We start from the raw sequence: 27,007 nt of genomic DNA, 5'->3' as shown, positions 1-27,007 counted from the left end.
CAGCGCACAGTACATGGGCCTCTAGAATTTCGCCTCCATCGAAATTCAGCCGCCGCGGCCAGGATCCAACCCGCGTCTTTCGGGCCAGCAGCAGAGCGCTGTAACCACTGAGCCACCGAGGCGAAGTTTTACCATCAGACAGTGCGACTCCTTGTGCGTTGTAACACATGGCGACATTGCAGGGGGTATTGGCAATGAACCAACGCCAACTATTTGCCTTGTGGAGGATTTGCCTCGCTAGCGTGCTGCAGGCAGTACTGTAGATGTTGTATCAGCTATGTTTCGCTAGCGAATCGTCCGCATCACGGCACTAGTGTTCATTAAACAACCATTGTACAATAATCATGCTAACATTGTATTAGAGTCCGATTGACATATGTGAATTCCGCAATGTTTTCAAATGTTCAGAGTGAATTGAGGCAGAACGCTGATCACCTGAAATTTTCATGAATAACGATTGTCTTGTTATGACAGAAGCTAACTGTATTTGTTTGAATGATTGTGTGAAGATGTGTACTCACACTGTAATTTAGTCTGTAACCACTGCTGCCTTGTAAGGTCCCCCAGGCACTTTTCAAGCTGTCGTAGAACAGCTTTTTCGCCTGGGAGCCTTCAACCTCGAGTTGAAAAATAAATGCATTGAATTTGTGCTTTGTTGTTAAATGAGCGCCCACAATCACTTCCTACCTGGTTCTACGAATTGGAGAACGCGAAGCACTCGCGTGACTCTTGGCCTCTTCAGTTACACTTGGGCACATCTTTCCTTCAGTGTCTTCACACTCTGCACGGACCCTGGCTTCTCTTCTGTCCTCTCAGCGTCTGTCGAGGTGACCACTGCGCACCTCACGTATATGTAAAGGGACCCCGGGACGATTTCGTAGTGACGTGATGAGCGATTCGCTACCGCGGTCCGATTGCACGTTGAAAGTCAGTGCTCGCCCGCTCTCTTCACATGGACGCAGAAGACCGTGGTAGCATGTAGTGATGGATAAAAAATGGCGGAGTTGCGCGTCGCCATTCATTTACGTCACAGTGGCTGAAATACAAGTGCAGTGGAGAACCGTTGGCTGCACGTCAAGCAACTCATCATTGGATCAGTGGCATTGTTTCAGGTGAGTGGAGCAATGGCCAGAGCTAACGAAAGGTCGCGGTATGGCCGGTTGGTCTGATCGTATGCTGGGCACTTCACGTCTTCGTCCACTCGTCCGGCGACACGTTGCCGGTTGGGGCAGCCACTCCAAACTTCTTGAGAAGTAAAAACTAATTTATTGAAGACTGGAGCAAAATACAAGGACTTGGAGAAAAAGGCGGCTTAAAAAAGGCTGTCAAAAAAAGGCTGTTTAAAAGAAGGGCTGTCTAAAAGCGGCCGAGACTGAAACTCGGCGCGCTCGTCCATGCTCTTTGTTCGCAGCGGGTTTTAACCCTTCAATAATTGGGCGGAGCTTTATTAAATCCGCTCTCGCCCAATTTCAACCAATCCCGCTGCAATGGCACTGTAGGTACAAGTAGGTGGAGACCAGTGCTCGCCAGAGCCCGACTCTAGCGGCGCCAGTAAGTCCACTGCTTCGGGGGTTTCAAAAGTCGCCGACCTTACTGTCCCCACCCCCACTTGACAGGTCATCTCTCTTCAATGGGAGACGGTCGCCGACCCCTTGGTCCCCGACAAGGCGGTCGCGGTCTTTCCCGCAGCCTTGGACAGCGTCCGAAGCGCGCGACACGCTGTCACCATTCCTAACCCCTCCAGACGGACACGGTAGGGGGAAATTAGCTACTGGCGCCGTGGGCTTCTACCTTAACAGCCAGCATACTGAATGTAAGCCCATAATCCCGCCTGCACATAAACAACACCAGCACCACGAAACGACATTTCACATTATGAAACAACGTGAGTCTTCTGCGTGGCTCTCTCTGAGTACGGTCTTCTCAGTGGGGAGGGCTGATCTTCAGTCGACGGACTCCGATTTGCGAAGTCCTGCTCGGACGAAGACCGGGAGCGCACATGGACGGGCCTGTTGACACGGATGCATGCAGCCTGTAGTAGATAAGACGAGGATAGCAAGGAACCAGACATATAGGAGCGCAGAAAAATGCGAACACGGACCTGGCAAGGGAACGGGATACGGAGGTTCCCTCACTACGTCCGCGTTCGTATTTTTTACGCTCCTATATGTCTTCCCTAAATATGCACCAACGCACCTGCAACTACAAGTACTTCTCTAGGAAACAAAGAGCGGAAATCTAACAACCAAGCAGTTCGTGACGTGCTATCAAAAAAGTGTGCTTCGTTGTTGAGCGATGCTCTTCAAAAATGATCGAAGAACGCTAACCAGCCCCGCATCAAGTTGTTGCAGTGCAGGGAAGCCTACTGCTCAGGCGCGTACAACCCCCGCTCCCGACTTGCAAGGTCAGGTGAGGCCAGGGAGGAGGCGAGCTCAATCCTTTTGCAGCTGGCTACGAAGCGCTGTCAGAATGAACGATGTCTCCCTCGAGCGCAACGTCGAAGAAGAGACCCGGCCGTCTCTTTCCGAACAGCAGCGTCACGGCTAGTCGGCAGGCTGCGCGGCTTCAATAGGAGGCCTCCTTTTCTTCTCGGTCGTGTCACCAGGCGAGGCGAAGGATTCTCCGGACTGCTGCAGTTGCTAATGGCTTTCCACTAACCGTGACAACTTCTCCCGGCGAGGGAGTTCGGTTTGTGCTCTTCGTGGAAGCTTGGAACATTCGAAAATGTTTTGCGGAACCCCCGAGCGGTAGGCACTGCCGTCGGAGGCAAAACTGCATTCCGCGCCTGAAAGGGGTCCCCGCGCCGCTAAATCCTTTCGCTCGCCGTTGTCGGTCGCGACCCGGAAGCTAAGCTGGTAATTGCGTTCGGCGGCGACGCCCCCACCAGGCGCCGGGATCCGTCTTGGTCTTCTTCTTGACTCCTTGGGCGCCGCGTGCGCTCCGCTCAGAAGAGCGAGCAGAGAGGTCGTAATGAAGAGTGGCGTGCGTGCGGTGTGAACCGGGAGAGCCGCCCTAGAAGCGAGAAGAGTCAGAAAATAGCAGGAGATGGTTGGACGGCAGACGAAATGCCCGCGTCGCTGGCTTCGTGAACCCCTATGCTCTTCCTACCTCGTGTGAGCCAACGGTGATGACATTGTCGGAAACAGAAATATATGAGTGTTTTTTTTTTTAATGCAGATGTCATTCTAGGCCTTTCAGCGCCTGATTTCCGCCGCAACGCTTCTGAGTAGCGATCGGGAGCATATACTATCAGCAACGAATGAAACGTGAACAAGAAAACTGAAGAGGCAACACAAAAACTTCAACATATTAGCTCCTGGAGAGCAAATAGAAACGAGGTTGATTAAGACTTATGAAGAAAAGTCTTCGCGCCTTCGAAGTTAAAGTAACGTGAGCTAGTATTGATTTTTTGCGTTTCCACTGGCTGAGAGCTTCTTATTTTGTTCAGTCGTCTTGTTCGCGTTTCATTTCTTGCTGACGGTACACTGTACAGGGTCAACATTTAGAGGGAACGCATCTCCGCATGGCCACGTACCTGCGGAGTGTCATTGCATCTAACCGGTTCATGAATCATTGCAGAGTGGCGCTCGAGAAGAGGGCCCTCGACGTGGTGCTTCGTGTCATCTGCCCCTTTGCACGGGTTTGCCATCGGCTCGGTCGCAATGGTGCTTCGCGTGTGCGCAGCCACGCGGAGCCGTGTTCCCTCTAAATGTGATTGACCCTGTACATGGGCAGTCCAGCCCATAATATTACGGAGCACGCCTCGGTGACCAAACTCTTCTCATGCCTTACTTAGAGAAAGTTACGCAGTGCTTTATACACATGTTAGTAAACGCCGCTGCTGCGTTCATGTATGACCCCAAGAAACCAGCACGTTTTCCACGGAACGCGCGAGAAAAATTCGAACGGCACAGACCGCACCTGTGCGATGTATTCAACACGTCCACTGCATATATCTAGATGGGGACTAACATGAAAGAAAGTACACTGCACGGCAGATGACCGAACAACGTGGCACTGCTGGTCGTCGTTCCGTTACTTGGTTCCGTGTGCGCAGAAACTTCGGCCCAGAATTAGAGGGGCGGTCCTAGTCAGAAATAAAAACCGGTGGAAGCGGTTAGATTTGAGATGGCCCCGATAGGGGGTCGTCCCGTGCAGTGGCCGCCGTCGACCGGCTCGTCCCACTTAAACCCAGCGCAGGAGCAACTGAAGCGTGGCGGAACAAGACGCCTCCGAGCTCTCCCGACGCCCGTCTCTCGGGGGAGCGCGGTATTACTTCGGGCAGCGCTTCTTTCGTGTCGCGGACGTGCGCGTCGCCTCTAGAGCGCTTCTGCGGCGCTGCCGGCACCAAACAGCGCCCGCCGCTGGCATCCGCTGCACTCGCTCCACCCCGAATGGCAGCGCAGGCGAAGCGAGAAGGCAGACGTACAGCCCCAAGAGACAATGACAAGGGACAGAAATAGTGAGGCACGAGGACACGGTCTGTGAAATGAAATTTTATTCCAGTGCAGCATGTCTATGAAGAAGTCCGGTAGCCGCGCAGGCTCTCTCGATGTACCGCCCCCGTCTTCGACTAAATATTGTTTCCTTGAAACAGCGCAAAAGACAAGGACACAGAAAGAAAAGACACGCTGTGTGTGTCTTTTCTTTCTGTGTCCTTGTCTTTTGCGCTGTTTTAAGGAATCATGGTTCACTAACTAGCCTGCACGTCTACCCTTGTAAATATTGTTTGTTCATCCGAAATACAATTTCAGTTGATAGTCAATGCCCGTTTTGTCACTCTTTCTGCCCCTTGGCACTATGTCTTCCGCTGTACATTCGCCATGTAGAACAAACTATACAGTCGGACACAACTCAAGAAGAAGGAAGCGGCAAATGCCCCTCTCAGTGGAGGCCCCCCAAGCCAATGGCGTCGACCGCTATTCAGGACTACGAATCCAACCAAGCCGTGATTATTCCCTATTCATCAGTCACAAACCGCGGTTTCACGCTCGCGGGTCCAACGGGTCAGTCAAAGGGCAGAGGAGAGAATCGGTCGAACGCATTGGATAGAGGGGCTCCATTGAGGGCCATTTGCCACTTCGTTCTTGACTCGCTGTTGGAAGCGAGGCGATATGAATAATCAGTGCGCTGATACATCTTTTTTCTGTATCTATATCATTTTTGCCGAACATGTCAGGCGAAAATGTGGGAGGAGTTCGTTGGAAGTGTTCTTCCACGAACGACATTTCCTGGAGCAAAGACACTGCGAGGGTCACTGCGAATTAAGTCATCAGTGAAGCTCCACCCATACTCAGGGCTTTGGTACAGAATTCATCTACGTCAAAATTGTCGGCCGTTGTCAAAATTTTCTTTTTTCCTAAACGAGAAGTTAATCACCAGGCAAAATTATAAGGCTTTGGCAAACAATTTGATGCCGGTGGCTTAACTGTCTGATATAGTCAAGCATAAAAAAACCTCTTCTCTTTTATTGTTGTGATTGGGCAGCGGACCATAGCGGTTTGGTGCCAACGCGTTGTCCACGTACTTACCGGCCTCAAAAAAGAAGACACAATCAGGTTCTCCAGCGCCCTTTAATAACGGGAACGATCATAATCTTCTACCATCGCAGCGCTGTAGGTGTGTCCGCAGATGACACTCCCAACAGGTCCGGCTCGACGAAGCCAACAATGCTATTTCTTATACTTTTATGCTTCGTGCAATATAAGCACGCCCCACCATGGTGAAGGAATGTTCTCTGAAAATATGCAAGGGGGCGACCCGAACCGGCATAAGTACTCGGCGCGGCGGCGGCTAGATCCCCGCCGCTTAATATTTATTCCCAGTTTAGCGTCTGTCAGTTTGATGCAGTTGAAGCAAGAAACAAATGACAAACACTTCTGTCATCCGCTCGCTTCTTCGCTACAGTGTGCAATCAGTCCGCATTCTAGTTTAGCGGCGCTGCCAGCACAAAAGACAATAGCGTCGCAACTTCTCTCTCGGCATCCGCGAAGTGCTGGGATTCGCGATGCGAACGGGCCTCGTCCAGGGGCCACCCCTTGCATTATGTGTCATTACCCGCAGGGCTGGCCGCGTGGTGCGCCCGCATCGTCTCGTCCACCTGCGCTCATACCCGCCGCACGAATTAAGAGAAGCCCTCGAGCGAGGCGTGCGGTCAACGATACTGCGATGAGAACCCGCGCGTGCGAGCCACCGGTGAAAGCGGAAACACGCTGAGCAACGCGGGATGTTGGGCAACTTACTCATTCGGTACGCATGTGTATGTGTCACGCAGATGTTTCAGAGTGTTGCTGCTGCTGCGTTCCCTACGCGAGAAAAACTCCTCTGATTGCCGGAAAACTGAGACTCTATACGCTGCGCTTGCGTACAGATCTCATCCGAGAGGGATATTCGTGCGGTTGTAGGTTTGCTCTCACCCTTACCCTTTCCAGAATGAATGGGCGCCTTTTCGAGACGAGACGCCTGACCGCTGCGTCAGATGGGAGCCAGAATCGAGGCGGATTACTGCACGCAAGCGTGGAGAGCGTCACCATGTGCGAGAATTGTAAAGCACTTTTCGTCGGATACGTATATCCCGGGGACAGCTTTCTATGGCTATGCAGTGGAAGCTACTAGCGAACGCCGCCTGCAGATTAGACGCCTATGTCTCGGGCGCGTGAGTGCGTGTGTAGTAACCGAGCCTTGAGGTTCATATATTCACTTCACGTTACTTTATTGCCTTCAAGGTCCCCAGGATTGCGAGAATTACGTACTATAGGCTTTATCTCGTGTTGGAGCGCGAATTAACGGCAGGATGCCTTTTTACTTTTTCGAACAACTGTTTATTAACAAGGTTAAGTTAAGAGTGGTTACATGGGTGCGTACGGTCCAGCGTCCATCTTGCGCCTCCCCTTCGTCTTTCTCCCCAGGGTTGCTGGTCGCCCCGTCGCCCAGGGTTGTCGGACGACTGCGCTTTTCCCGCTGCCCGCGTTCGCCGCTCATCGGGAGGTTCGCTCACAGTATGAGGTGGGCAGTTAACGTAAAATACGTCAAATACACATATGTTAGCTGTTAAATTTGGGAGCTATGCAATCCAGAAATGTGAATGGACAAGTGATTGCGACGGTGTTGTGCAGAAGGCCGTCCCAGTCAGAGGCTGGTAGGGGAAAGAACGATGTGGCAAATCTTGTAGTGGGCGCCAGTGGCCAGGAAAGTTGAAGGGCATGACTAGTGAGAAGCGAAATGCGAGCGGGACGACAGTCGTAGGGCGCAAGGTGAAGATATCTCACAAGGCTACTCCAGAGTCTTCTTCAAAATCGCAGCTGAAGCCTATCGCGACACCTTCGCTTGAAGCAAGCCCGAAATCGGTCCCCAAACCAGGGCGGGGCGTTGATTAAACTTCTGACCCGGTTAAATTATCAGCCTTTTTGCTCGTCAAATAACCAGGTAATAGTTTTGTTCCTAACTGAAGACAAAAAAAAAGCAAATTGCCGCCGTGTTTTTCTCTGCAGCTATTGCAAAGCTGCACAGCGTGTCATTAGTTTGCTGGCCGTATAACTGACAGAGAGCGCACTGAATGCGTGGGAATTGCGCACAGTTCACCGAGTGCAATTCTACGGTGAATGGCGGATCACTTTGACAGAAAAAATGCATTCTGTTAAATACACAGATTCGCTGGTCAGTTTATCCGCTATAAAGACATTTAAATCGCTACATTCACGGGGGTACGGTGGCCGCAATTGGCACAGGGGAGGGTTAATTGGTGGGGTATGGTATATGCCTTTGTCCTACAGCGAGCGTAGTCAATTTGATGTTGATGATGGCAAAATATGAGAAGAGTCGGTCAGTTTGAAACCCCGTATTAACCGACCTTGTCTCAAGTGCGCCTAGTGCTGTGAACGGCGTTCATAGAGAAATCGGCGATCTCAGAATTAGCGGAGAAATTAAGAAAACAAAAGGCAATATAAAGCATTTCAATGTAAATAGGTAAATAGAAGTAAACTTTGGTGAAACAAAGCAGTAAATAACGGTCTTCGAGCCGTGTGTAGAGTAAGGGGGCTGAGGGCTGATCGACAGGGCGCTTGTTTGCGGCTTTTACCTCAGTTCTTAAAAACGAAAAGCAAACAGCAAAAAAAGAAAAGAAAGACCGCATGTTGGAAAATGTAAGTAAATGCACTGTCCGTGGAAAAAAACTGCGGAAATCAAGTGATCGATACAGACGAATGTATGTTCCCGTATTTGTATTGAATTCGAGCAGACTGCCAGAATCCTTCAATGAAGACCTCTGGCATTGCCAAACGCTTCCTTCAGTGACGTATCCGGAGAAATCTTTGGAGCACGCTTGTATTCACGACACCGAAATTAATTGCACGCTATTTAGAAATACAGGATCTCTGCGATTCAAGAGCTAGGCCGTACGAAGTACGCGGCCTACCAAAGTGATCGCGCGAAAAACGGTCATACGACCATTTGCTAACTGTTCACATCTGTATTCTAGCGGGCACCCCATACCAACGCAGTTTTTCGCCGTCTCTTCTTATCCCGATTTTTCTGTATCACTGCCGTGTCCACAAGCCCATGGGTCGTTTATGATGATGCTACTAATTGTTGTCTAGTTAAGCGCCCACTCTACTTAGGCTCAATGCGTTGCCTACTGAGTGGCGATTGCAGGCGGCCATCCCGCCCAAATGCTCAACAATCATCTAATTTAAGTGCGCCGCTATACTCTGGAGCAGTTTACGTCGATGAATTCTAACACTGTGTCCTCTTTAGGAGCTGCGCTGATGTTCAAATTTACCATCTGCATGGTTATTCTGTCGTGGAATCTGGCAATAAAAATTAGTTCACATAAGTCACGCTTCATGGCGACTCGTCATTTTTACGATCGATTGTTATTCCTAGACGTGCCCTGGTTGAGTGCTGTGGCTGAACGCCGATATAAAGGGACGGCTGTTACTCTTTCGACGGATCAACGTCCTGTGCGCCCGATAAACGTGTTGGTTCGCTCGTTAGAATTACGTACTCCAGGTCTCTGCGATGGCATAGAATACAATGTTTTCACGGCTGTTTGTACGTTCTTTAGTTATCCTTGAAAGCGGAGAACTCGGCTAAAAATAGAGCACTGAGATTTCGCATCAGTCGGTGCCTGGAAGCACTTGTGACCAGTTGATGCGGGAAGGGTCCCGAAAAAGAAACCAGAACGTATAAAATTAGGCCAAATGACACGCTACATCACGCACGCGTACCTGTGAGCTGTTCCCTCGGCGCGCTATCTGCCCCCCAATCGCAGAGGATTCAGTTTTGAGATGAACTCCTTCAACCTCGTAATTACTAGACGCGCGTTTCTGTTGTTATCTAGAGCGCCGTGCTGTGCGGCAGGGCGTCCTAGAGAAAATAAAGAGCGAAGAGGACGGAAGCAGCGCGCGGACTCCCGTCTTGGAGAGACGTGCCGTTCCTACTCGTGACGCCGTCGGCTGCCCGTTTCCTCGCGCGAACAAACAAAATGCACGCGCAACCGGCCGGCCGGCCGCTCGCTAAACCAGTTTCAGTTTTGCTGCTTGTTTGCCGCTGGTTCGCTCGACGGCCGCCGCCGCCGCCGCCGCTTGCATCGCGTTGCTCGGCGCTCCCACCAGAGGCCGCCACAGAAACGGTGGCGCGCTCTGGCAACCTTGGCAGCAACGTTGTTGCGTCCCGGGATGTCAAAGCAAAAGGGCCACCAATGAGCAGGTAGCTAGCATCGCTCGTGGCTCCCGTTTGAAGGATTCAAATCCGCTCTAAATGAATCAGTTCCGTCAAAGCGGAGACCGCGGGGGATTCATCGACTGATTGCGCTGCGACGCCTGCCCTGTACCGGTGAGTCAGCGCGGAAGGGCGCGCGGGGTGTTGGAGGACGCGCTGGATATCTCCGCACTGTGAAGACGACGATCGAGCGGCACGCAGCGGCAGCAGTCCGGTCTCCGTGTCCTGCGACGGTCGTGTGTGTGTGGGAGTGCGTGCGCTGGTGCTGCGCGTCCGTTCACAGCGCCGGACTTTTCGGCGCGACGTGCCTGCAGTGAAGTGCGCCTCTTCCACCGCGAGACGACTCGGACATCGTTCGCCGGAGGACGAGCTTGCAGCGAACATGACCCTTAAATTATTGTGCAGCTTCTGGAGGATGCCGTCGAAGTGGCTAATATTCTGCCTCGTGATATCGTCGCTGCCTGGTGAGTGTGCCGCATTTGCCTGCTTTCATTTCGTGCGCAGTATTTTCGGCAATTTTTTTCGGAAGCGTCTCCCTGACGCGTTCTTCGTGGAGGAGCGTGCGCACAAGAGAGCGGCCGGAGCAAAACACGGCTGTTAGGCCTAGCGTGTTTGGGCCGTTGCGTCGGCTGCTTCGCGCATCGCTCTCTTTTGGGATGGTTGCCCGGGGCATCGCGCGCCTTGCCTCCGCCGCTCCCGGGGACAATCCTTTGTTTCACGGGCGTGCTCGGTGCCTCCCGCTGTGCGCGGCACATGCCACAGCACCTTTATTGTGGCTTGTAGAGCCACACGTGCTTCGTGAACTTCGCATGTGCGCGCAGGTTTGTTTTGGCAACTTGTGCGCGCGTCGCGCACCTTGCAGTTTAAAACATGTTCCTGACAGCTGCTGGCGCAACCTGCCTCTGGCACGCGTTGCGAGGAGGCAAGAGGGCCGGGGGGCACCCACCGCGTAATTCTTGCGTTCCTTTTGTGGGCCCTTTTTTTGCCGCGTGCGCCAGCTGCCCGCTTCGCTTTCTAGTTTGCTGTTTCTGCGCGTACTTTGCGTGCGTGATGTTTTGTAACCTGTACGCACTGGGCTGAGGCGACGAGGTCGCCGCGGCAGGCGTGGTCTCGTTACTTTTTCCTCTCGCTGCTATTTGCGTCCACTGCCGGAGGCTGGCTCTTGGGGCAGCAATTATACAAGCTGAAATAATATCCTAGGAAAGTATCGCCGCCGGCCGCACATGAGCATCAATACAGCTTTTGGTGCAGCAGACTTCCTTATCGCTCTACTGACCGAGACCTCGATTTTGAAGCGGCGGTGCTTTCGCCCAGCGCAGGCGACACAAAGAAGCAGCATAACAAAAAGTATATTCCATTAGCGCGGCTCATGAAAGAAACGCCTCTGGCTGGCGCTTCGTCTCCGAGATGCCTCGTGCTAATCTCGAGCGCGGCGTCGTTACGTCGTGATGACTATCCGTGAGGTGCGCTTGACACCCAGCTCAATATATAAGTTGCTCGTCCAACCCGCACTCTTGGCGTAATGTATTTCGTTAAGTCTTAGCGCGTGAGTGCGGCGCGAACGGGCTTCATTTGCCCGAGCGGCTTATCTGCAGCGCTGAGTTCGGCTGTTTTTGTCTAGTCATCAGTGAGGCGCTGACCGCGCTTCTGTCATCCCGCGTGCTTTTCTCGTTTCACCGCATCACAACCAAGGCGGTGCGTACGGGCGTCTTCGCCGGCGTTGCCTGCAATCGATTATTTTAGTGTGTTCCGAGAAGTGCATCTGTCGCTCAGTTTCAAATGTCCCGTGTTCTTTCAGTTGCGTCCGGTGTCCATTGGCCGGAATAGCGGCGCGGTCTGCCAAATTTCGGCTTCGAGCTTTGGTATGTGTGATTTGCGCCGAGTGACCGGTGGGGCATGGCAAACGATATGCCGCCGACTACTGTCCTCGATTTGCTCGTCTCGGGTTTTTTTTTTGTTTTTCCTTTCCTGCTGCGCATTCTCTCGGCGGCCGCTTTGTCCGGTCGTGTTTGTCGACTGGCCCCGGTCCGTGTGCTGGACGCCGCATTGACGTCGGCGGACGATGCTTGCACAACCGGCGGAGGCATTACGCATACACACGGGCGCATCATCAAGCTGGTCTTCCGCTGACGAGACGGCAAACACGGCCTACTGCTGCGGCGTGACGGGATTACAGTTGCGCGGCCATTGATCAAATCGGCGGGGCCGTGCGTCCTCTGCGCGCCCCTTTTATTGTTTCATCTGGGTCAGCTGCGCTTGGAGACGGTGGCCTTTGTTTCGTGGCTCTGCGGCGCGGTGTTTGACATGAGAGGGTGGAGTAAGGCGTATGCTTGCGTGCTTATGACGCTAAGGACGTCCATGCGGTCATCGTGCGAACATATAGTGGCGCCAGGGAGCCTAGTAGGATAGCGGCCATATTTAAGCCGTGACACTAGCGTTAGTTTTCGCGTACTTTTGGACCCTGCTCTGGGTCATTGGGACGACGAGTTCATTTTCGAACTGCGCTGAGAACTACCATAGAGCAAAGGACACAACGCAAGCGATGACAAGAGTGACGTCATTTTTTGCTGCTCTAGTTCGGTGTCTTTGCCACCACGCTGGCATACATCCGTCAGCACGCGACCAGCTTAATTTAGCATCTGCTTGTGAGTAAGCACTGGGAGCAGAGGGCGTGGTTAGTCACCCCTCCGAGATAAATGTCTTCGTGACGTCATTGCGCCTTCAGCCTATTTTTTTTTTTTTGTGCGCGACCTCCAATGAGTGAGCGACATGAAAGAACAGGCATTTCTAGCCGCCTTATCTTACGCGGCGCAGGGAACCTACGCTATCGGGCCCATTGATATGGCCAGTGAGACGCTTTAGGAAATGCTTTCGAGGCGTAGTCATCGGTTGTACGTCTTCGTATGGGACAGAGTACTTCCATAAACGCGCAAGGTTTAATTGCAGTCCGAGTAATGCATGCAAGCAGTTGCAGAGATGCATGCAAACATTGGCGGAAATGCTCTGCGGAGGCTTTGAACGCAATGGATATCCGTCCTAAAACGTATATTGAGGAAAAACACAGCGCACTCCTAAGACACGGACAAAGAAAGGCAAGACGATACAGCGCTGAACACACAAACGGGCCCGAGGAACTAGAAATGTAGCTTGCAAGGGTAGCTTGCAGCGCTGTATCGTCTTGCCTTTCTTTGTCCGTGTCTTAGGAGTGCGCTGTGTTTTTCCTCAAGATGAACTACCAACTAGCCCGCTCTTCCACCCTTGCTAAAACGTATCCACGGATACATGGCTGCGACAGAAGCACATGGGAACGATTTGGCGCATCGGCTGCTACGATAATCCCCCTGCTGTTCCCTGGCGTAGTGAGCCGTTTGCATGACATCGACGCGAGGAAAACCGGTCTCACTGCGACTCTGTCGAAGCTTGTCAACCCCACCCGTGACATCTTTTATTCTGGAGATGACAGTCTCTGCCTGGTCGTGAGGGTGCTTTGTCCGGTCCCCCCACCCCTGTGTTCGCGGTTACTGAGCTCAGTAGACGGATTTCGGAGAACTCGTCACTGGTTCCCCCTTGTTTGTCCGGCAGGCTTGGTTGGTACATCCCCGCCTCAAGGATTCTGGCTAACAACCATACACGCGTGCATTGTCGCGGCACCTGCAATGCAGCTGAGTGGTGGAAATCCTTGCAGAGAGAAATAAAGTGCGGGGGAGGGGCGGGGGGGGGGGGGAGATTTGTACGTGCTTGGATTTTTCTTGAACAGAATGTTTCTTCGAAGCCAGGAAGCTGTTCTGCCACCGTTGCCACGCCGTGTGAACAAGGAAAGCAGTCTTGGCCGTTCTTGGCGTAGCATGTCTGGAACTCGAGGCCTCGCGCCGCACCCACGAGGGTCGCCCCATCCGCTCAGGGCCCCGCACTGGAGGGGAACCTCTGCCTGCATTCTCCGCATACCGGGCTGCAAACGTGTGCGCTTTGCTCTGTTGTATTCCGACGTTTGGTAGCGTAACGGTAGCCGGCCCGGGACTCGTCTGGTGCGGACAAAAGGCGCTTTGCGGCCGACCCGAGCCTGTTCCTCGCTTTTCCTGGTTTTCTGGGAGTAGCGAAAACTCCGTTTCCCTTCCCTTGGTCTTGTGTGTCAAGGTTTCGTTCTCGCCTCCTGCTGCGGGGAGCGGGAGGTGGTTCTTCACCCCGGATTCGCGCTTTGACCTTCGTTCCTCCTCGAGGCCGAATCCAGCCGGGACGGGGGCTCAGGCTTGCTGGATGCGCGGGTGTGTGGATGGCGGTGGGAGGACCTCACGCGGGCAAAGGAGGTTCGAATTCCTTCTTGCGCGTCCTTTCTTTTTTTTTTTTGATTTCCTTCACTTTGACGTAATAGCCGCACCTTCCGTAGCGGATCACGATCCTCCAGTACTTCTGGCGCTCTTTTTTCCTTCGCTCCTCCGCGGTCAGTGTGTGCCGGGCGGCAGCATGTCGTGTCGGCCGCCCCTTCTTTGGGGCCATTTCGTGTTTTTTTTTTCCTTTCCCTCCTCCGTGGGGCGCCTTTTTTACGCACCTCTTCTTCCACACACGCACGCGCCTACGCGCTAATGGCTCCTCGAGAGCCGTTCGCCCATTTCGAACAAGGGGGGCAATGCTCCGCCGCCGGTGGGGGGCCCGCACGTGGCGAGTCTACTCCGTCGCGTCCTACCGTCCGCAGGGAGGGAAGGAAGGAAGGCGCGCAGTCAAACAAGCGTCTTCGAACAAGCGCCTTCGGGGCAGTGCCACGCACGCCACCCTCTGACTCCCCCCTGTTTTTTTTTTCTTTGGCGCGTTGCCAAGGCTTCCTGCAGTGAACTCATAGTGACCAAGAGCCGCCGGGGTGGCTTAGTGGTTGTGGTGCTTGGCTTGTGTCCCGAAAGACGCGGGTTCGGCCCCGTCCGCGTTGATTGCAAGTATTTTGATGCAGGCGAAATGCTGACACCCTTGCGCTGTGCGGTGTCAGTGCACGTTAAAGAGCCCCCCAGTTGGTGGAAGATATCTGGAGCTCTTCACTACGGCGTCCCTCATAGCTTGAATCGCTTTGGGACGTTAAACCCCCCCATAAACCAAACCATGATCACGGTTCAAGGGACAGTGTGTGGTACGTGCGGAGGACTGGCTCGTGGCTTCTCGGAGACCGTCTTGGAGCAACGTTTGCAAGTGGCCACTTTTTGCCTTACGTACTGAGGGGGGAAATCTTGTCTAGAAAGGGGACCCTCTGTGAAGCTATCGAGTCGGAGTTTCAAGCAGATAGCCGGTTCAGAGACAATGCTTGCACTCAACGGAAGTGGAGGATACGAGCGATAAAAGCCCGATTATCACGACCGGGTTGCTGGGTTTATATATCTATTTATTTTGCTGCACATCGCTCTAGATAAGCCTGTGTAGTGCCCATCTACTTTGCACCGCACAGGCGCGGCGGCCAGCGCTCACAGCCGACGCCAAGGCACCTGTGAAGAGAAAAAAAGTGGCTTGGCGTTTAGCAATGCTAAGCACGAAATAATGTGTGGTGGTGAAAACTTTTATTTTGACAGAGGTGTTTGGGGCATCCTGGGTCCCCGCATGACCAAACTACACTAAAAAGTTTATGTTCCTACGGTGCATGATGTCGGCAGCCCGGTCTGCAACGGTCTTCTGCCGGACCGGGTCCTCCCAGGCCTCCCAGCTGTTGAGGTGCTCCAGGCCACGCGACAGAGGATCCGCCGGGCATTGGATAAGAATGTGGGCGAGGGTGGCGGTGTGTGCAGGAAGGGTTGGTGAGCGTGGGGTGGTAGCGGGACCTAGCATGTAAGGTGATAGGAGGGTTCGCGTCTGGAGGCAGCGCCATAAGGTTTGGTGGTAATTACCATGTGAGTGGTATGGTGCTGGGTAGCCTGAATCGGCTCACTGAATCTGTGCATGCGCTCCCGGGAGAACTCTCCGACGCGGGTGCCGCCTGTATCCGGTGTGTCAGACCTCGGGCTAAGCTATCGGCGGCCTCGTTGTGGAAGCTTTTTTTTTTTTTTTTGTCGGTAGGCACCGCCGCCAAGTATCTCAAAGCGCGATTGAGGTGTCTACTGGCCAAGGGAGCCAGCTAAGCCCGCTTCATTCGTGACTATATAGAGACTTCATGTCTACCTGCGGATCTGGCGTGGTAGGAGGCTGATAGTGCTGATGACGACGCCGTGCAGTGCACAGCGCGAGTATGTGGCAGTTCAAATTAAAGGGACAGAACACTAAATCTTGGGGACCAACTTTTTTTTCGGCGTAACCGAAAGCATGCTGTCTAAGGTGCTGTGTTCCGCAACGATTTTATTGGAAGCGCTGTAGGAAGTTTTTACCCATGAATTTTCGAACAGGTCATGCGCCTGTTTTTATGTATCCCGAAGCTGGAAAACCTTGATCAGCGGGCGCGATAGCGATTGCACATCGGCAAAATTGCTGCACCAAAAACTAACATAAATCTCATCTGCCAAATAGTAGTAAGATATTTTTCGGATATAAAAGAGTGTGCATTTGTTTGCACACCCAAAGCTCTTGCGACACAGTGATTCACGCCTCGTCGATAAGTTTCAGTAGACCGTGGTTGCCGCTCCACCCTAGAAATTCACAACACTGTGGCGCCATCTAGTTACAAAAGCTAAAAGCGCGTGGTCGATGATGCGAAGCAGGAGTCGCTTTTTATCAAAAGATGCAGCCCGGCCGTGGCGGCGGCGTTTAGATGGAGGCAAAAGGCGCCCGTGTGCTGTGCGATGTCACTGCGCGTTAAAGGGGCACCGCGATGATTTCCTCGGTACCAGTTAATATCATTAAATAGATTCGCCATGCTTTCCAGAGACCAGAGCAAAAAGAATTATTGAAATCGGAGCACGCAAGCGAAAGTTATTCCACTCTGAAAATTCAAAATGAAAAGCTCAGGCGAAAACGCATTTCACTCGCCCATTTCACTCACCCAGTACTGAGATTGGGCGCTACCAATCAGAACCCCGCCTAGCGCACACGCAGCGGAAGCGTGCATGCAGTTGTTGCTTTGTCGGGGCTGTAGACAGCCGCGCATTTTGGCGGCGTCTTCCCCCCGTGTACGCGGCGCAGTAGTCAGGGCAGGGGTGACTAATAACAAAGGAAGCTCCCCGAAGTTTCTTTTTCAGTCGGACTGGAAGGCTGTCGGCAGTAGCCCCCGTCCTCCCCAAACTCGACTCCCTCCTGTCCGGCCTTTCTCTTCACAATTTTGGGCAAGGTGTGTCGAGTGGCTTTTTTTTTCGCTGCCGTCCTGGTAAGGTCACGGCCGGTCTCGACGCGCGCGCTTTCTGGTTTGAGCCAACGTTTTTTGAACAGCGCTGGCCGCCACGAAGGTTTGAAGCGGAATGGAAAGTGTCGCCCCTAGCTGTATTCTTGTTAGTTTTCGTTCGCTTTTCCTGCTTTTTTCCAGTTTTTGTGGCATGCGAAAAGCCTTCAGTACTCAGAGACATAATATTTTGGATCCATTTCACAAGTATGAAGGAACAATATGCAAACTGGACGCCCAACCAATGGGAAAGGCAGCGCCCTATCTGGATGCCACCTGATTTCCGCTGCCGCAAATGGCCGCCGCGTTGCGACACCATCGGCTCGAAACAAGCATTTCTAGCGAAGATTAAAATATCAAATATTTTGATTTCGGTGATCTCATTGCGCGTTCAAGACTCACAATGTCCCTTACTCTGCATACAAAGAATAAAGACCCCATGCTTTATCTACGTCGCAGGGCACCTTTAAAGATCGCTGGGTGCTCAGTTATTCCGGAGCGCTCCACTACGGCACCTCTTCCTCTCTCTCACTCCCTCCTTTATTCCTTCCTTTGGGTGCGGTTCGGGTGTCCACTGATGTATGTGAGAGTTACTGCGTCATTTCCTTTCCTCAAAAACCAGTTTTTATGCACTGGAGAGAGAGTTTAATAAAACGTGACGAACTCTCCTAAAAAAAAAACTGCACTAAACAATTAACTGTTATTTTACCAAACTGTGGTCACGTGGTGGACTGCAGTGGTAATTAGGGTTTCACCTCAAGATGGCTTTTTTGCGATTTCCGATGCCAAATTAAAATTACAAATTCTCGTTTCTTTGGCATTGCAGTGCTCAATTCTCACAATATGAGGCGCGACCTTATAATTTCTGCCATAATCTCCCGACACATTTTGGTCAGTATTCGGTCCCTTTGAACACGAGGCCTGATCGGTTGCGGCGATAGCGTAGTGCTCTCGTGCACTGGCCAGCGAAGCTGATCTGCTGGCGCCGCTGCGGGTTCCCAGCCCAGTCCCTGCAATATTTACTTTATTGCTGCAAGTATCAGAGAGGTACAAAGAGCCAAAGGTCAAGGCGTCGGCGACCCATCGGCCTTTTGAGGATTGCTAGCGGAGTATTGCTTTTGCACTAAAATAAAGCGAGCACGGTACGGGCAGTTCAGTTCCAAATGCCTGCCACGCATGTTATCTTTTTCCAGGCGCTCCGCTGCGACCCTGTGTTTCCCGACACCTGCTCACTCTGTACGCTTAGCAACGGGCAGCTTAGGGAGCCGAGAAAATCGTCCTGTTCTTTCTGTTCTGTCCAAATGTGCGTTTTTTCATCATGGCTCCTCCAACCAACATGTAGAGGCCCGGATGACGCCGCTGCTAGCCGAGTGTGCCGGCTTGTGCTCCGGGCAGTAGTAATGGGAACACTATCTGTGTGTCTCAAGTTGGAAACCTTCGCGGGCTAAAGGCGTGTTCACACTGGCGAGTCGCAAACGTCGCGCGACCGACTTCGGTCGATTAGTTACGGTCTACGAAGCACTAGGAAAGCCAAATCGGAAAGACAAATATATTTAAAGCTATCGCGCTTCCTCCGCGACTCGGCTGTGTGAACCGGCCTTAAATGCACCACAATCGAGCAGGCGATAGGCACTTTAGCAAGCCTTCTTTCAGCGGGGGGTGTTTGTGCAGTGGTTCGCTGTATTATCGATGACGTGTTATCTTCGTTTCCGTGGGAGCGTGAAGTAGATTTGGCAGCACTCTGTCCGCAGCTGCTGGAGCGAGCGGGCATTGCAAAATTTTCTTTTATTGCTTTGACGACTGGAAACGCGCCGTATTTGTCAAAAGTAACCAGGTTTGCTTCTCAGTGGTATAGTGGAACACAAAAGCACGGACTGATGGGCGAGTCGGTGTTGCATTGCAGACCACCTCCGAGCACTCAGCTTATGCTGGTGACGAGGGCCAAGGCAGCGGCGGAGGCCAACGGTATCCTGGACTAGGGAAGACCGACCACTGTAGCTCCACATCTATCTATCCCCATCCCCCTACTCCCTAACTCTTCCTTTTGAAAAAAAAAAATAAAATAAATAAATGTTTTTACTACTACTACTACGAACGCACGTGAACCGAGAAAGACGCAGACGACATAAGCGCTCACTTCCAACTAATCGTTTATCGACACAAGTGCATGATATATGCGCCTTCCTTCATGACGTCATCCTACTGAAAGTGCCGTCATCAGGTGGCCGCACACAGAAACATTGCTCTTTGAAAGTCAGTGAAATGGACGGTGCGGTGACGCATGATGCACCCGCTTTTCTAATATAATCTGCTTCAGTTACCTCACTTACATCCTGGCTCTTATGCACAGCTAGTATCTTGCATAGTACCTTCGAACAAAGGTTTGCGAGGCTTTTCGTTCATAATTACATAATCATGAGGAGCCTCGTAAACATTTGTTCGAAGCGTGCAGGATACTAGCTATGCATAGGAGCCAGGACGTAAGGGAGATAATTAAAGCATATTTGATTAGAAAAGCGGGTGCATCATGCGTCACCGCACTGACTTTCTAGGAGTCGGTGTTTCTGTGCGCGGCCACCTGATGACGGCATTTTCAGTTGGATGACGTCATGAAAGAAGGCTTATGTCATGTATATGTCAGCGCTTACGTTGTCTGCGTCTTCCGCAGTCTTCGTTCGTGTGCGTTCGTACGTGGTCAGTAGTGGAGCACTTATGCCAGCCCTGAAACTAAATCTCTTCGAGACCTTTCGATCATTGAGGAAGCCACAAGGGCTCCACTGTACGAGTGAGAAGCAAACCATGCAGCCCAGATACTTCTGGCAAAGACGGTGCCTATATCGGCGCTTATCAGAGCTAGCGCTTGGCAACACTGGTAGAAACTACACCGAGACAAGCAGAAATACGTCGCAGTCTTCCGGGCAGGGAAATTTTCTTTTTAGTTTGTTTTCTTGCCCATTCTGCTCTATCACTATCTACCCACTCTGAGAAAAGGGGAGTTCCCAGGGTGCTAACACACTACTACGAGGCTTGACAGATCAGACGTCTGTCGTAGATAATCTTCCCTGGGAGGCTTAGGGTTTTTTTTTTATAGATCGAGCTCATTTCTTGGGTCAGTAAATGCATTGTCTTCATTCAGGATGACAGGTCATTTTGGAGGCAGCGTCCCTTTTCGTTACGAACTTAAACTCGAAGAGGCATGAAAGCGACCTGAGTTGAGCGACGCCATATTAAAGAAAAAAAAATTCAGGGGGGCACTTTGTTGGCCTAAAGTGCGGTGAGGCGGAAGCCTTAAGCGCGGTGTTGCTGCTTGAGTCACTGATGTGTGGTTAAGATGTTAATTAAGTACACAATTGTTTGTGAATCTTAAATGCTGTAGACGCTGGAGGGCGTCTGGGAGGCATCCGTCTGATTCGACGCCTTTCTGCAAACACTGTCCAGCGTCCTAGACAAGGAGAACTACATACTAGTTGGCAGGATGTAGCGTAAATGTCCGTTACCTGCAGCAACATTCGGCTAAAGTGAATTCTGGGCGAAACAGCAGCTTCAACGTTGCGGTCTTGCATGCGCGTTTTCCAAAGGCTATGAAGTCCAATCAGAAGAATCATATCATAGGGGTTCGAGTCAGGTTCGGAAACAACAAGGTAGCGCACACTGTAGGAATTTAGGAGAAAATCTTTCTGTAGCGTCCTCTGCAACACATCCCAAAACAAAATCGCGTCTTTGCAGTCTATGAAACAATGTTCAATTGTTTCAGGCACATTGCACAAGCGACAGTTTACAGAAGACACAAAAATGTTTTTCCTATCGAGCCACGTCTTGAAAGGTAGAGTTTCAGTGTGTAATTTGTAGAAAAATGTTTTGGTGCAAGGAGAAATTGGCATTTTACGCACTCGCTTTAAAACATATGACCCATGAGCCCAAAGTAGACGGAACGATACAGTGGGGACATTTACAAAAAATTGGACTTTGTACCGGATTGGTTTCCTCTCCTGATGCGCTGTATATCCTTACCGGCCTTTTAGTTATAATATGTTACTATTATGTTTCTGCCACGTAGCGCCTACCTAGGTGCGCTGTAAATAGTTGTTTTTGTGTGTGTATATACACACACATATGTATATATATGCTTTCTATACAAAACCATGCAAATAAATACCATGAAAGAAAAAAAAAAAGCAGGATGTAGGGTAACCATTAGCACGCTCGACTGCGGAACGGAAGGATGGTGGTTCGAATCCCGTCGTGCACAAAGATTTTTTTTTTCGGCTCTGATTAGAAAAAGCGTGATGCCTCTGCTGACAACCTTCTGTCGACAACGATGAGGCATTAAAGGCTTTCGCCTTAAAAGTAGCGCATTCTGCAACTGAATCATTTATGCCCATAACTGGTCAAGTATAGCTGTGCTGAGTGTGTGGTGCCGGCTGCACAACCCTGTTAGGGAGTGCTGTTGACCTGAATGACAGGGAGTACTTTAACTGAAATCGGAGCTCTTATGAGCTCTAAACATGAGCGAAAGGCGAAGGGCACGTATCGGCGCCACGGGCCGTTTCCGCGGTTGCAGTGCACTGGCGTCAGGGGAGTTTCTCTTTTGTTTCTTGTTTCGTTCAAGAGAGGAGATGGAAGATTACGCGCCTGGTTGTTTGATGTTGTTTCACTGTAAAGCTAAGGCGTTTTTTTTTTCTCTCGCAACGAAGGCGGGAACAAAAAAAAAAACATGCATGAAGAACTAAACGAAGCAAATGCACGACACTCGGACTCATCGCCAGTATGTCGATATTTCATCGGAGTTGCGGCAATAAAATGTGCGAACTGTAACCTGTCAGGAATCACGGCGTCTTTTTGCTGCCGAACAAACCGCAGCGGGGTCACGAAAGGCTCAGCTGTGGGATTTCAATGAAAACGATAACTCGACGTAGTGTTCTTTTTTCCTTGTAAAGGAACAGTGAGGACGAATAGAAATTGGACTATACCGATAGGGTGCGCTTTTTAGTCGCAGAGAAACCACTGTTACAGAAAACGGAGCTATTATAAGCTAGAAGTGCAGGTGTCGCCATCGCCGTCCGATTTCGCAACTAAAACGCGGCGACACCAATTTTCGGGTGCTGATCTCGCATGTTACGCAACGTCGGTATTTACATCTAAACGTTGGCGAGCACTAGTTGAGCCGACTGGCGGGAAAATTAAATCTGATATTTTGGCGAGAAATGCGTGTTTTGTTGCTGCACGAACGTTAACATAGCCAGGAAGAGCCAGATAATCATTCACTGATAACTGGAGGGAGTTGTCCTCAGTTCGTCCCTATAACACCTCTCCCCCGTTTCTCAAATTTCTTTGTGGGTCAGAAATGGAGCCTTGCTTATCCGGAGCAGTAGTTCAAGTGATGCTTATGCCCGCAGTTAGCGCGCATGAAAAGCCTTGAAGCGTTTTTTTTTTTTCTATTTGATAAGCTCAGGTCTGTGTTTCGTTTCTTTCAATTGGTCTCGTGGGTTCGTGGTTTAATGTTCAAGCCTGAGCCATTGCTGCTTTGCTTTGTTTTTTTTTTTTTTGCTGCGAATGACCGGCCGGTGGTACATTCAGTCGTAGCGAACACCTTCGTATGGTCGCCGCCCTGAAAAGATTGGCGCTTTACGTCGGTACAGAGGAGAACAGTTGGGACAGTTGTTTGCAGTATCTCCACGGCAGTCGGGGTCAGCGCCAACGACGGCAGTTTTCTACTCTTCCATCGTCTATACTATTTCTTCTGCACATACCCACGCGGGGGGATTATTTCTACCTCTGAATATTCGTTTTTGTTTACTCGCCGATTCATGCTATACGAGAGGCATATCAGTGAGTGCGAAGACCGTGCCAGAATGTATGCGAGCGCTTGCTATAACAGGACGACAGTCCGTGTGAGTGGCAACATAAATTGAAAGTGCGGTATTGGACATGTAAGTACTTGTAACCTGCTCTACATGTATACGCCGCTTTGTGACAAATCCGGGAAATCCGATCGTTCAGTCGCACCGAAAGTAAGGCGTTGTCGTACTGGAAACTGTATTTACGTTTGAATCGAGTAGTTCGGTGGAACGGGCGAAAGCACCGTCTGTGCACGCTGTGAACTCGTGCGCTCGGATATAGTGTCACGTGCCTTACCAGCGCTCAAAGGGCATGTGCGATAGAAATTATCACTGTAATATTGGGGACTTCCTGCTGCCGGAAGTCGTCCAAATGTGTTGACTTTTTCTGCTCAGCTGCTGGGTACAATGCTATCACACCCTGGCGGCATAGCATTGGTCACTAACCGTGCTGGTTGTTGCGTAACACTCGGTAGAATCGTGACGATCTGCTGTGTGCGCTGCCATGTCGATAAGAGCTATATATCAGCACAGGTCGTACGCAGGCCTCCGGTTCGAGCGACTGCCAGTTGTGAATGCCACTAAAAGCGAAACAATGCAACAATATATTCCAGAAGAGGGCAAATACGGGCTGGTTGGTACATGTTTGTAGAATTGGAAAAAACAGCCCAACGGAAGGCGAGACAAGAGAAGGACAAACACCAGCGCTAGTGAAAACGGGACGCAGTGACGGAGCTGCAGGGATGTTGTCCATATGACAAGCCATCGCCCGCGTAAAACACGCAACAAACGGCAACCGTGGGGGCTACCACGGTGGATTTAGTGAGGGTAGAGAGCTCGAACGAAGACGGAGCCTCTGGAACTAGGATTGGACCGCTGCTACACCGATCAGCCGGCTGACTCAAGTTGCGCGAGCAATCGCCCTAGTCGTCTTGCACATAACCGCCTCTGTGGCTTAACGGAATGTTCCAGAGCGGCAGCATTCTATGTATCTCGAGTGTATTATTGGGGTATACTGAGGCTGCGTTGTATACTGACGTGTTTTACGCTGACGCCTGTTTGTTTATGCTTATTGTTGTTTCATCGGTCGTTGGTAGTATGTGTGTGGTCCCTGGCGTGTTGTGTTTGCAGCTGAGACTACGGGGAAGCGAGTGAGGAGGATTCCCAGAGGCACGCGAACTGGGTCGCTGAACTGCCGGGGCAGAGGTTGAGCCTGGCAGCTGCCACAACGCCGAACTCTTCGAGAACGCACGCAGACGTTTGTGTGCGCGTGTGCACTCTGCTTCGCGTGCGTTCCGATTCGCCCCGTGTCCGCTGGGACTGGCGAAACGTAGCCCGGTGCAGCCAACGGGCGGTAGCACGGTGGCAGCCAGCAGCTAGCTAGCTCTTCGAGCTATGCCCGGGTCGCCCCTTCTCACCCCCGCGTTCCGCCGGCTCAGTTCGCCGCTATCGCCGGGGCCACACCGCCGGTTGGCCGCCGCCGGACCCTTTCGGCGGCGGCGCGCACGCGACCGTGTCGCCGGCGTGTGTGTCGCCGGTCCCATGGCGGCGGTCGGGCCGCCCTCGGAAGCGTCGCGATAAGGAAGTCTCTCTCGAGGCAGGGAGGGGGAGGGTACGCTCGCTTGCTCCGCGGGCTATGGATCCCGGCGGGCTACCGCGTTTCGGACGCGAGGAAGAGTTTTTTGCGAGAGGACAACGCTTCGAGGGCGTACGCAGGGGACCGAGTCGAACGACGAACCCGCTACTCAGCCCTGCCCCGCAGGAGCGAGTGGCCCGCCGACGCTCACTCGCAGCTGTGCAAACCCGTCGCAGCGCTGAGGCCCGAGGTTCTCGTGACCGTGTCCCATCCTTCGGACCGTCCGTAGACCTCCGTTTTAAACAAGGGGTCGTGTTGTGGTAGGCTCAGGGGCCCATTTCGGTCTCTTCTCTACGGAACTGTCTCGTGTCCTCTCTTGTTTGTTCGTCGCCTTTGTTTACAGGATCTTGCCTCACTCTGCACCGGCCACACCACACTGTCAGCTGCCAGTTGTTTTGCCCACCTTGCCGGGCATTCAGTCCGCATCTGGAGACGAAACTAGCGGTGTCCGCAGTGAGTGCGCGCGCATCCCATCCACCCGACTGTGGGCCGCCTCGGCGGTACCGCACCGTCAACGCCGTCCCCGTGAGGAGCGATATCTGAAGGGATAGTGGGTAGGGGGAGAGCGAGCTCCGGTCTTTGGGCGTCGTTCTGTTTCTCCATGTTCCGCGTCCACCGTTTGCGGAGTGATGATCAGCATATGGTCGCGTGGCATGTGGCCAGGGAGATTTCCCGTCACTGGTGCTGTTCGTATCGGCGTGTTGTCTGCAGGGCATACAGAGGGGATGTGAAGGTAGGTCCGTGGCGAGAGCTGCCGGGGCGCGAGGCGTTCGTTGCTTCGCGGGCCGGAGGCTGACGGTATTCGTGAGTACATGGACCGTGAAGTCCATGTGCCAGTGGGACCCTGGAATAGGGGCTCCACCTAGTATTGTGAATGGAAAGGGCCTTACCCCAATCACCTTTCTGTAAAAAATTTAATTGACGATAAATGTTTTTCACCACCGCCATGTACCACTGAACCACTGGCAGCAGGAGGTGATGGGCGCCCGCCGCACGTAGCGAACGAATTAGCCTGTGTGGAAGTAAAATGGGAGTGAGACTCCTTTTTATATGGCAGGGTAGGCTGCCCAAGTACCGGTGTAGATTTCGATCACTGTAAACATCGGGAATGTTTCTGTTGCCAACGGTGGCGTATTCCCAAGCAGAGCGTAGTAACTTGATGCTGTTAGCAATGGGAGGCGACACGCGTCGTCGGATGCCTTGGGGTTTCAAATAGGTTTGGTTTGGTTTATGGGGTTTAACGTCCCAAAGCGACTAAGGCTATGAGGGACGCCGTAGTGGAGGGCTCCGGAAATTTCGACCTCCTGGGGTTCTTTAACGTGCACTGACATCGCACAGTACACGGGCCTCGAATTTCTCCTCCAAAGAAATTCAACCGCCGCGGCCGGGATCGAACCTGCGTCTTTCGGGACAGCAGCCGAGCACCATAGCCACTGAGCCACCGCGGCGGCGGAACTTCCCGTGTTTCGTAGAGGGATGTTGTTTCTTTTATCAACTGTAAGTATGCCGTATTTTTAGTGATGGAAGTCTACCCTAAAAGGGACTGCGCTAGAGGACAGCTTATTCCCTTTTTACTCGCATATGGGCTAATTTGTGTTTCGAGTGTACCTTCATTTGACGGCTCTCTCTCATGACCTCAGGCGTCGCTGCACGGTTTCTGCGTACTTCATTCTATGCATGACGACAATAATAAATATTCCGCAAGTGCGCTTTCCCGCATAACTATGTTGCCCAAAACAAGATGGCTGACCATGCGTTTCCAGCTGAAACAAAGCAAGAAAGACTAGTTTTTTTGTTTGATTCTTCCAAAATACGTTTCGTACATTCTATCTACACCTTTAGCGCCTGTCCTGTAGCCCATGTAGTTTCTTTATAGCGATGTCGGCCATCTTGTTTTTGGCGACATAGTTATGTGGGAAAGCGCACTTGCGGAATTTTGAATATACCCTATTGTCATAACATTAGCAGAGATGGGTAGCCGGCGCCCACCGCACCTCGGCGGCGGAGTGTCTGCGGTCGCCGAGGCGGCTGCGACGAGGCGACGACCGTGACGGAACAAGTTCCCTGCTCGCCTCTTGCGGCCGAGGAGGGAGCGGTTTTGCATGGGGGTCATCACCCTCCTCCCGGCCGCTTCTCCCCCTTCTTTCGTCCTCATCGGCCGCCGTCCAGCGCCCTTTGTGTGCTGCTGCTGCTGCCTCCGTCGAGCCTCGTCCGGAGGCACGGCCTGACACGACTCGTTTCTCCCTGTTCCATTTCGTCCGCGCCGGAGAGGATTGCATTCTGGCCGCCGCTGCTGCTGTTCGCCGTCCTCCGGCGTTGCGTGCACGTGTGCGCGCGCGCAAGAGAGGCTCCGTGCGCGTCTAATTTGTCCTTATTTCGCCATTGCGTCCCAAGCGGTGGCGAAGAAAGGCTGCAGCCGGCTGGGCTCGCCAGCGTTGGAACCGAGATCGGTGTCTTGGGCGCGAGGCGCTTCCCTCGCATCGGCGCCCCGTCTCAAATCTTCCGTCGCGCCCGTGTTTTCTTCGTCGCACCCGCCCCTCT

At 52.2% G+C, this 27,007-nt stretch overlaps 1 protein-coding gene across 4 annotated transcripts in view; it reads left to right on the top strand.

Moving 5' to 3' along the window:
• The first annotated feature begins 9,640 nt into the window (after positions 1-9,640).
• Fas2 (neural cell adhesion molecule fasciclin 2) overlaps positions 9,641-27,007 on the top strand; it is a 131,696-nt gene continuing 114,329 nt past the window's right edge. Inside the window, exon 1 of one of the 4 annotated variants that reach the window (XM_089547705.1) lies at positions 9,641-10,181. In XM_089547705.1, the coding sequence (XP_089403831.1) occupies positions 10,100-10,181 (82 nt within the window). In that variant the 5' untranslated portion in view covers positions 9,641-10,099. The remainder of the gene's footprint in view (positions 10,182-27,007) is intronic. The other 3 variants (XM_089547702.1, XM_089547704.1, XM_089547703.1) reach the window with 3 other exon arrangements.

The sequence above is a fragment of the Amblyomma mixtum genome, chromosome 6 (genome assembly GCF_055824585.1).
Source record: "Amblyomma mixtum isolate Tamu chromosome 6, ASM5582458v1, whole genome shotgun sequence".
Classification (NCBI taxonomy): domain Eukaryota; kingdom Metazoa; phylum Arthropoda; class Arachnida; order Ixodida; family Ixodidae; genus Amblyomma; species Amblyomma mixtum.
Note: the sequence above shows the minus strand (reverse complement) of the source record. Positions and strands in the feature narration are given on the sequence as shown.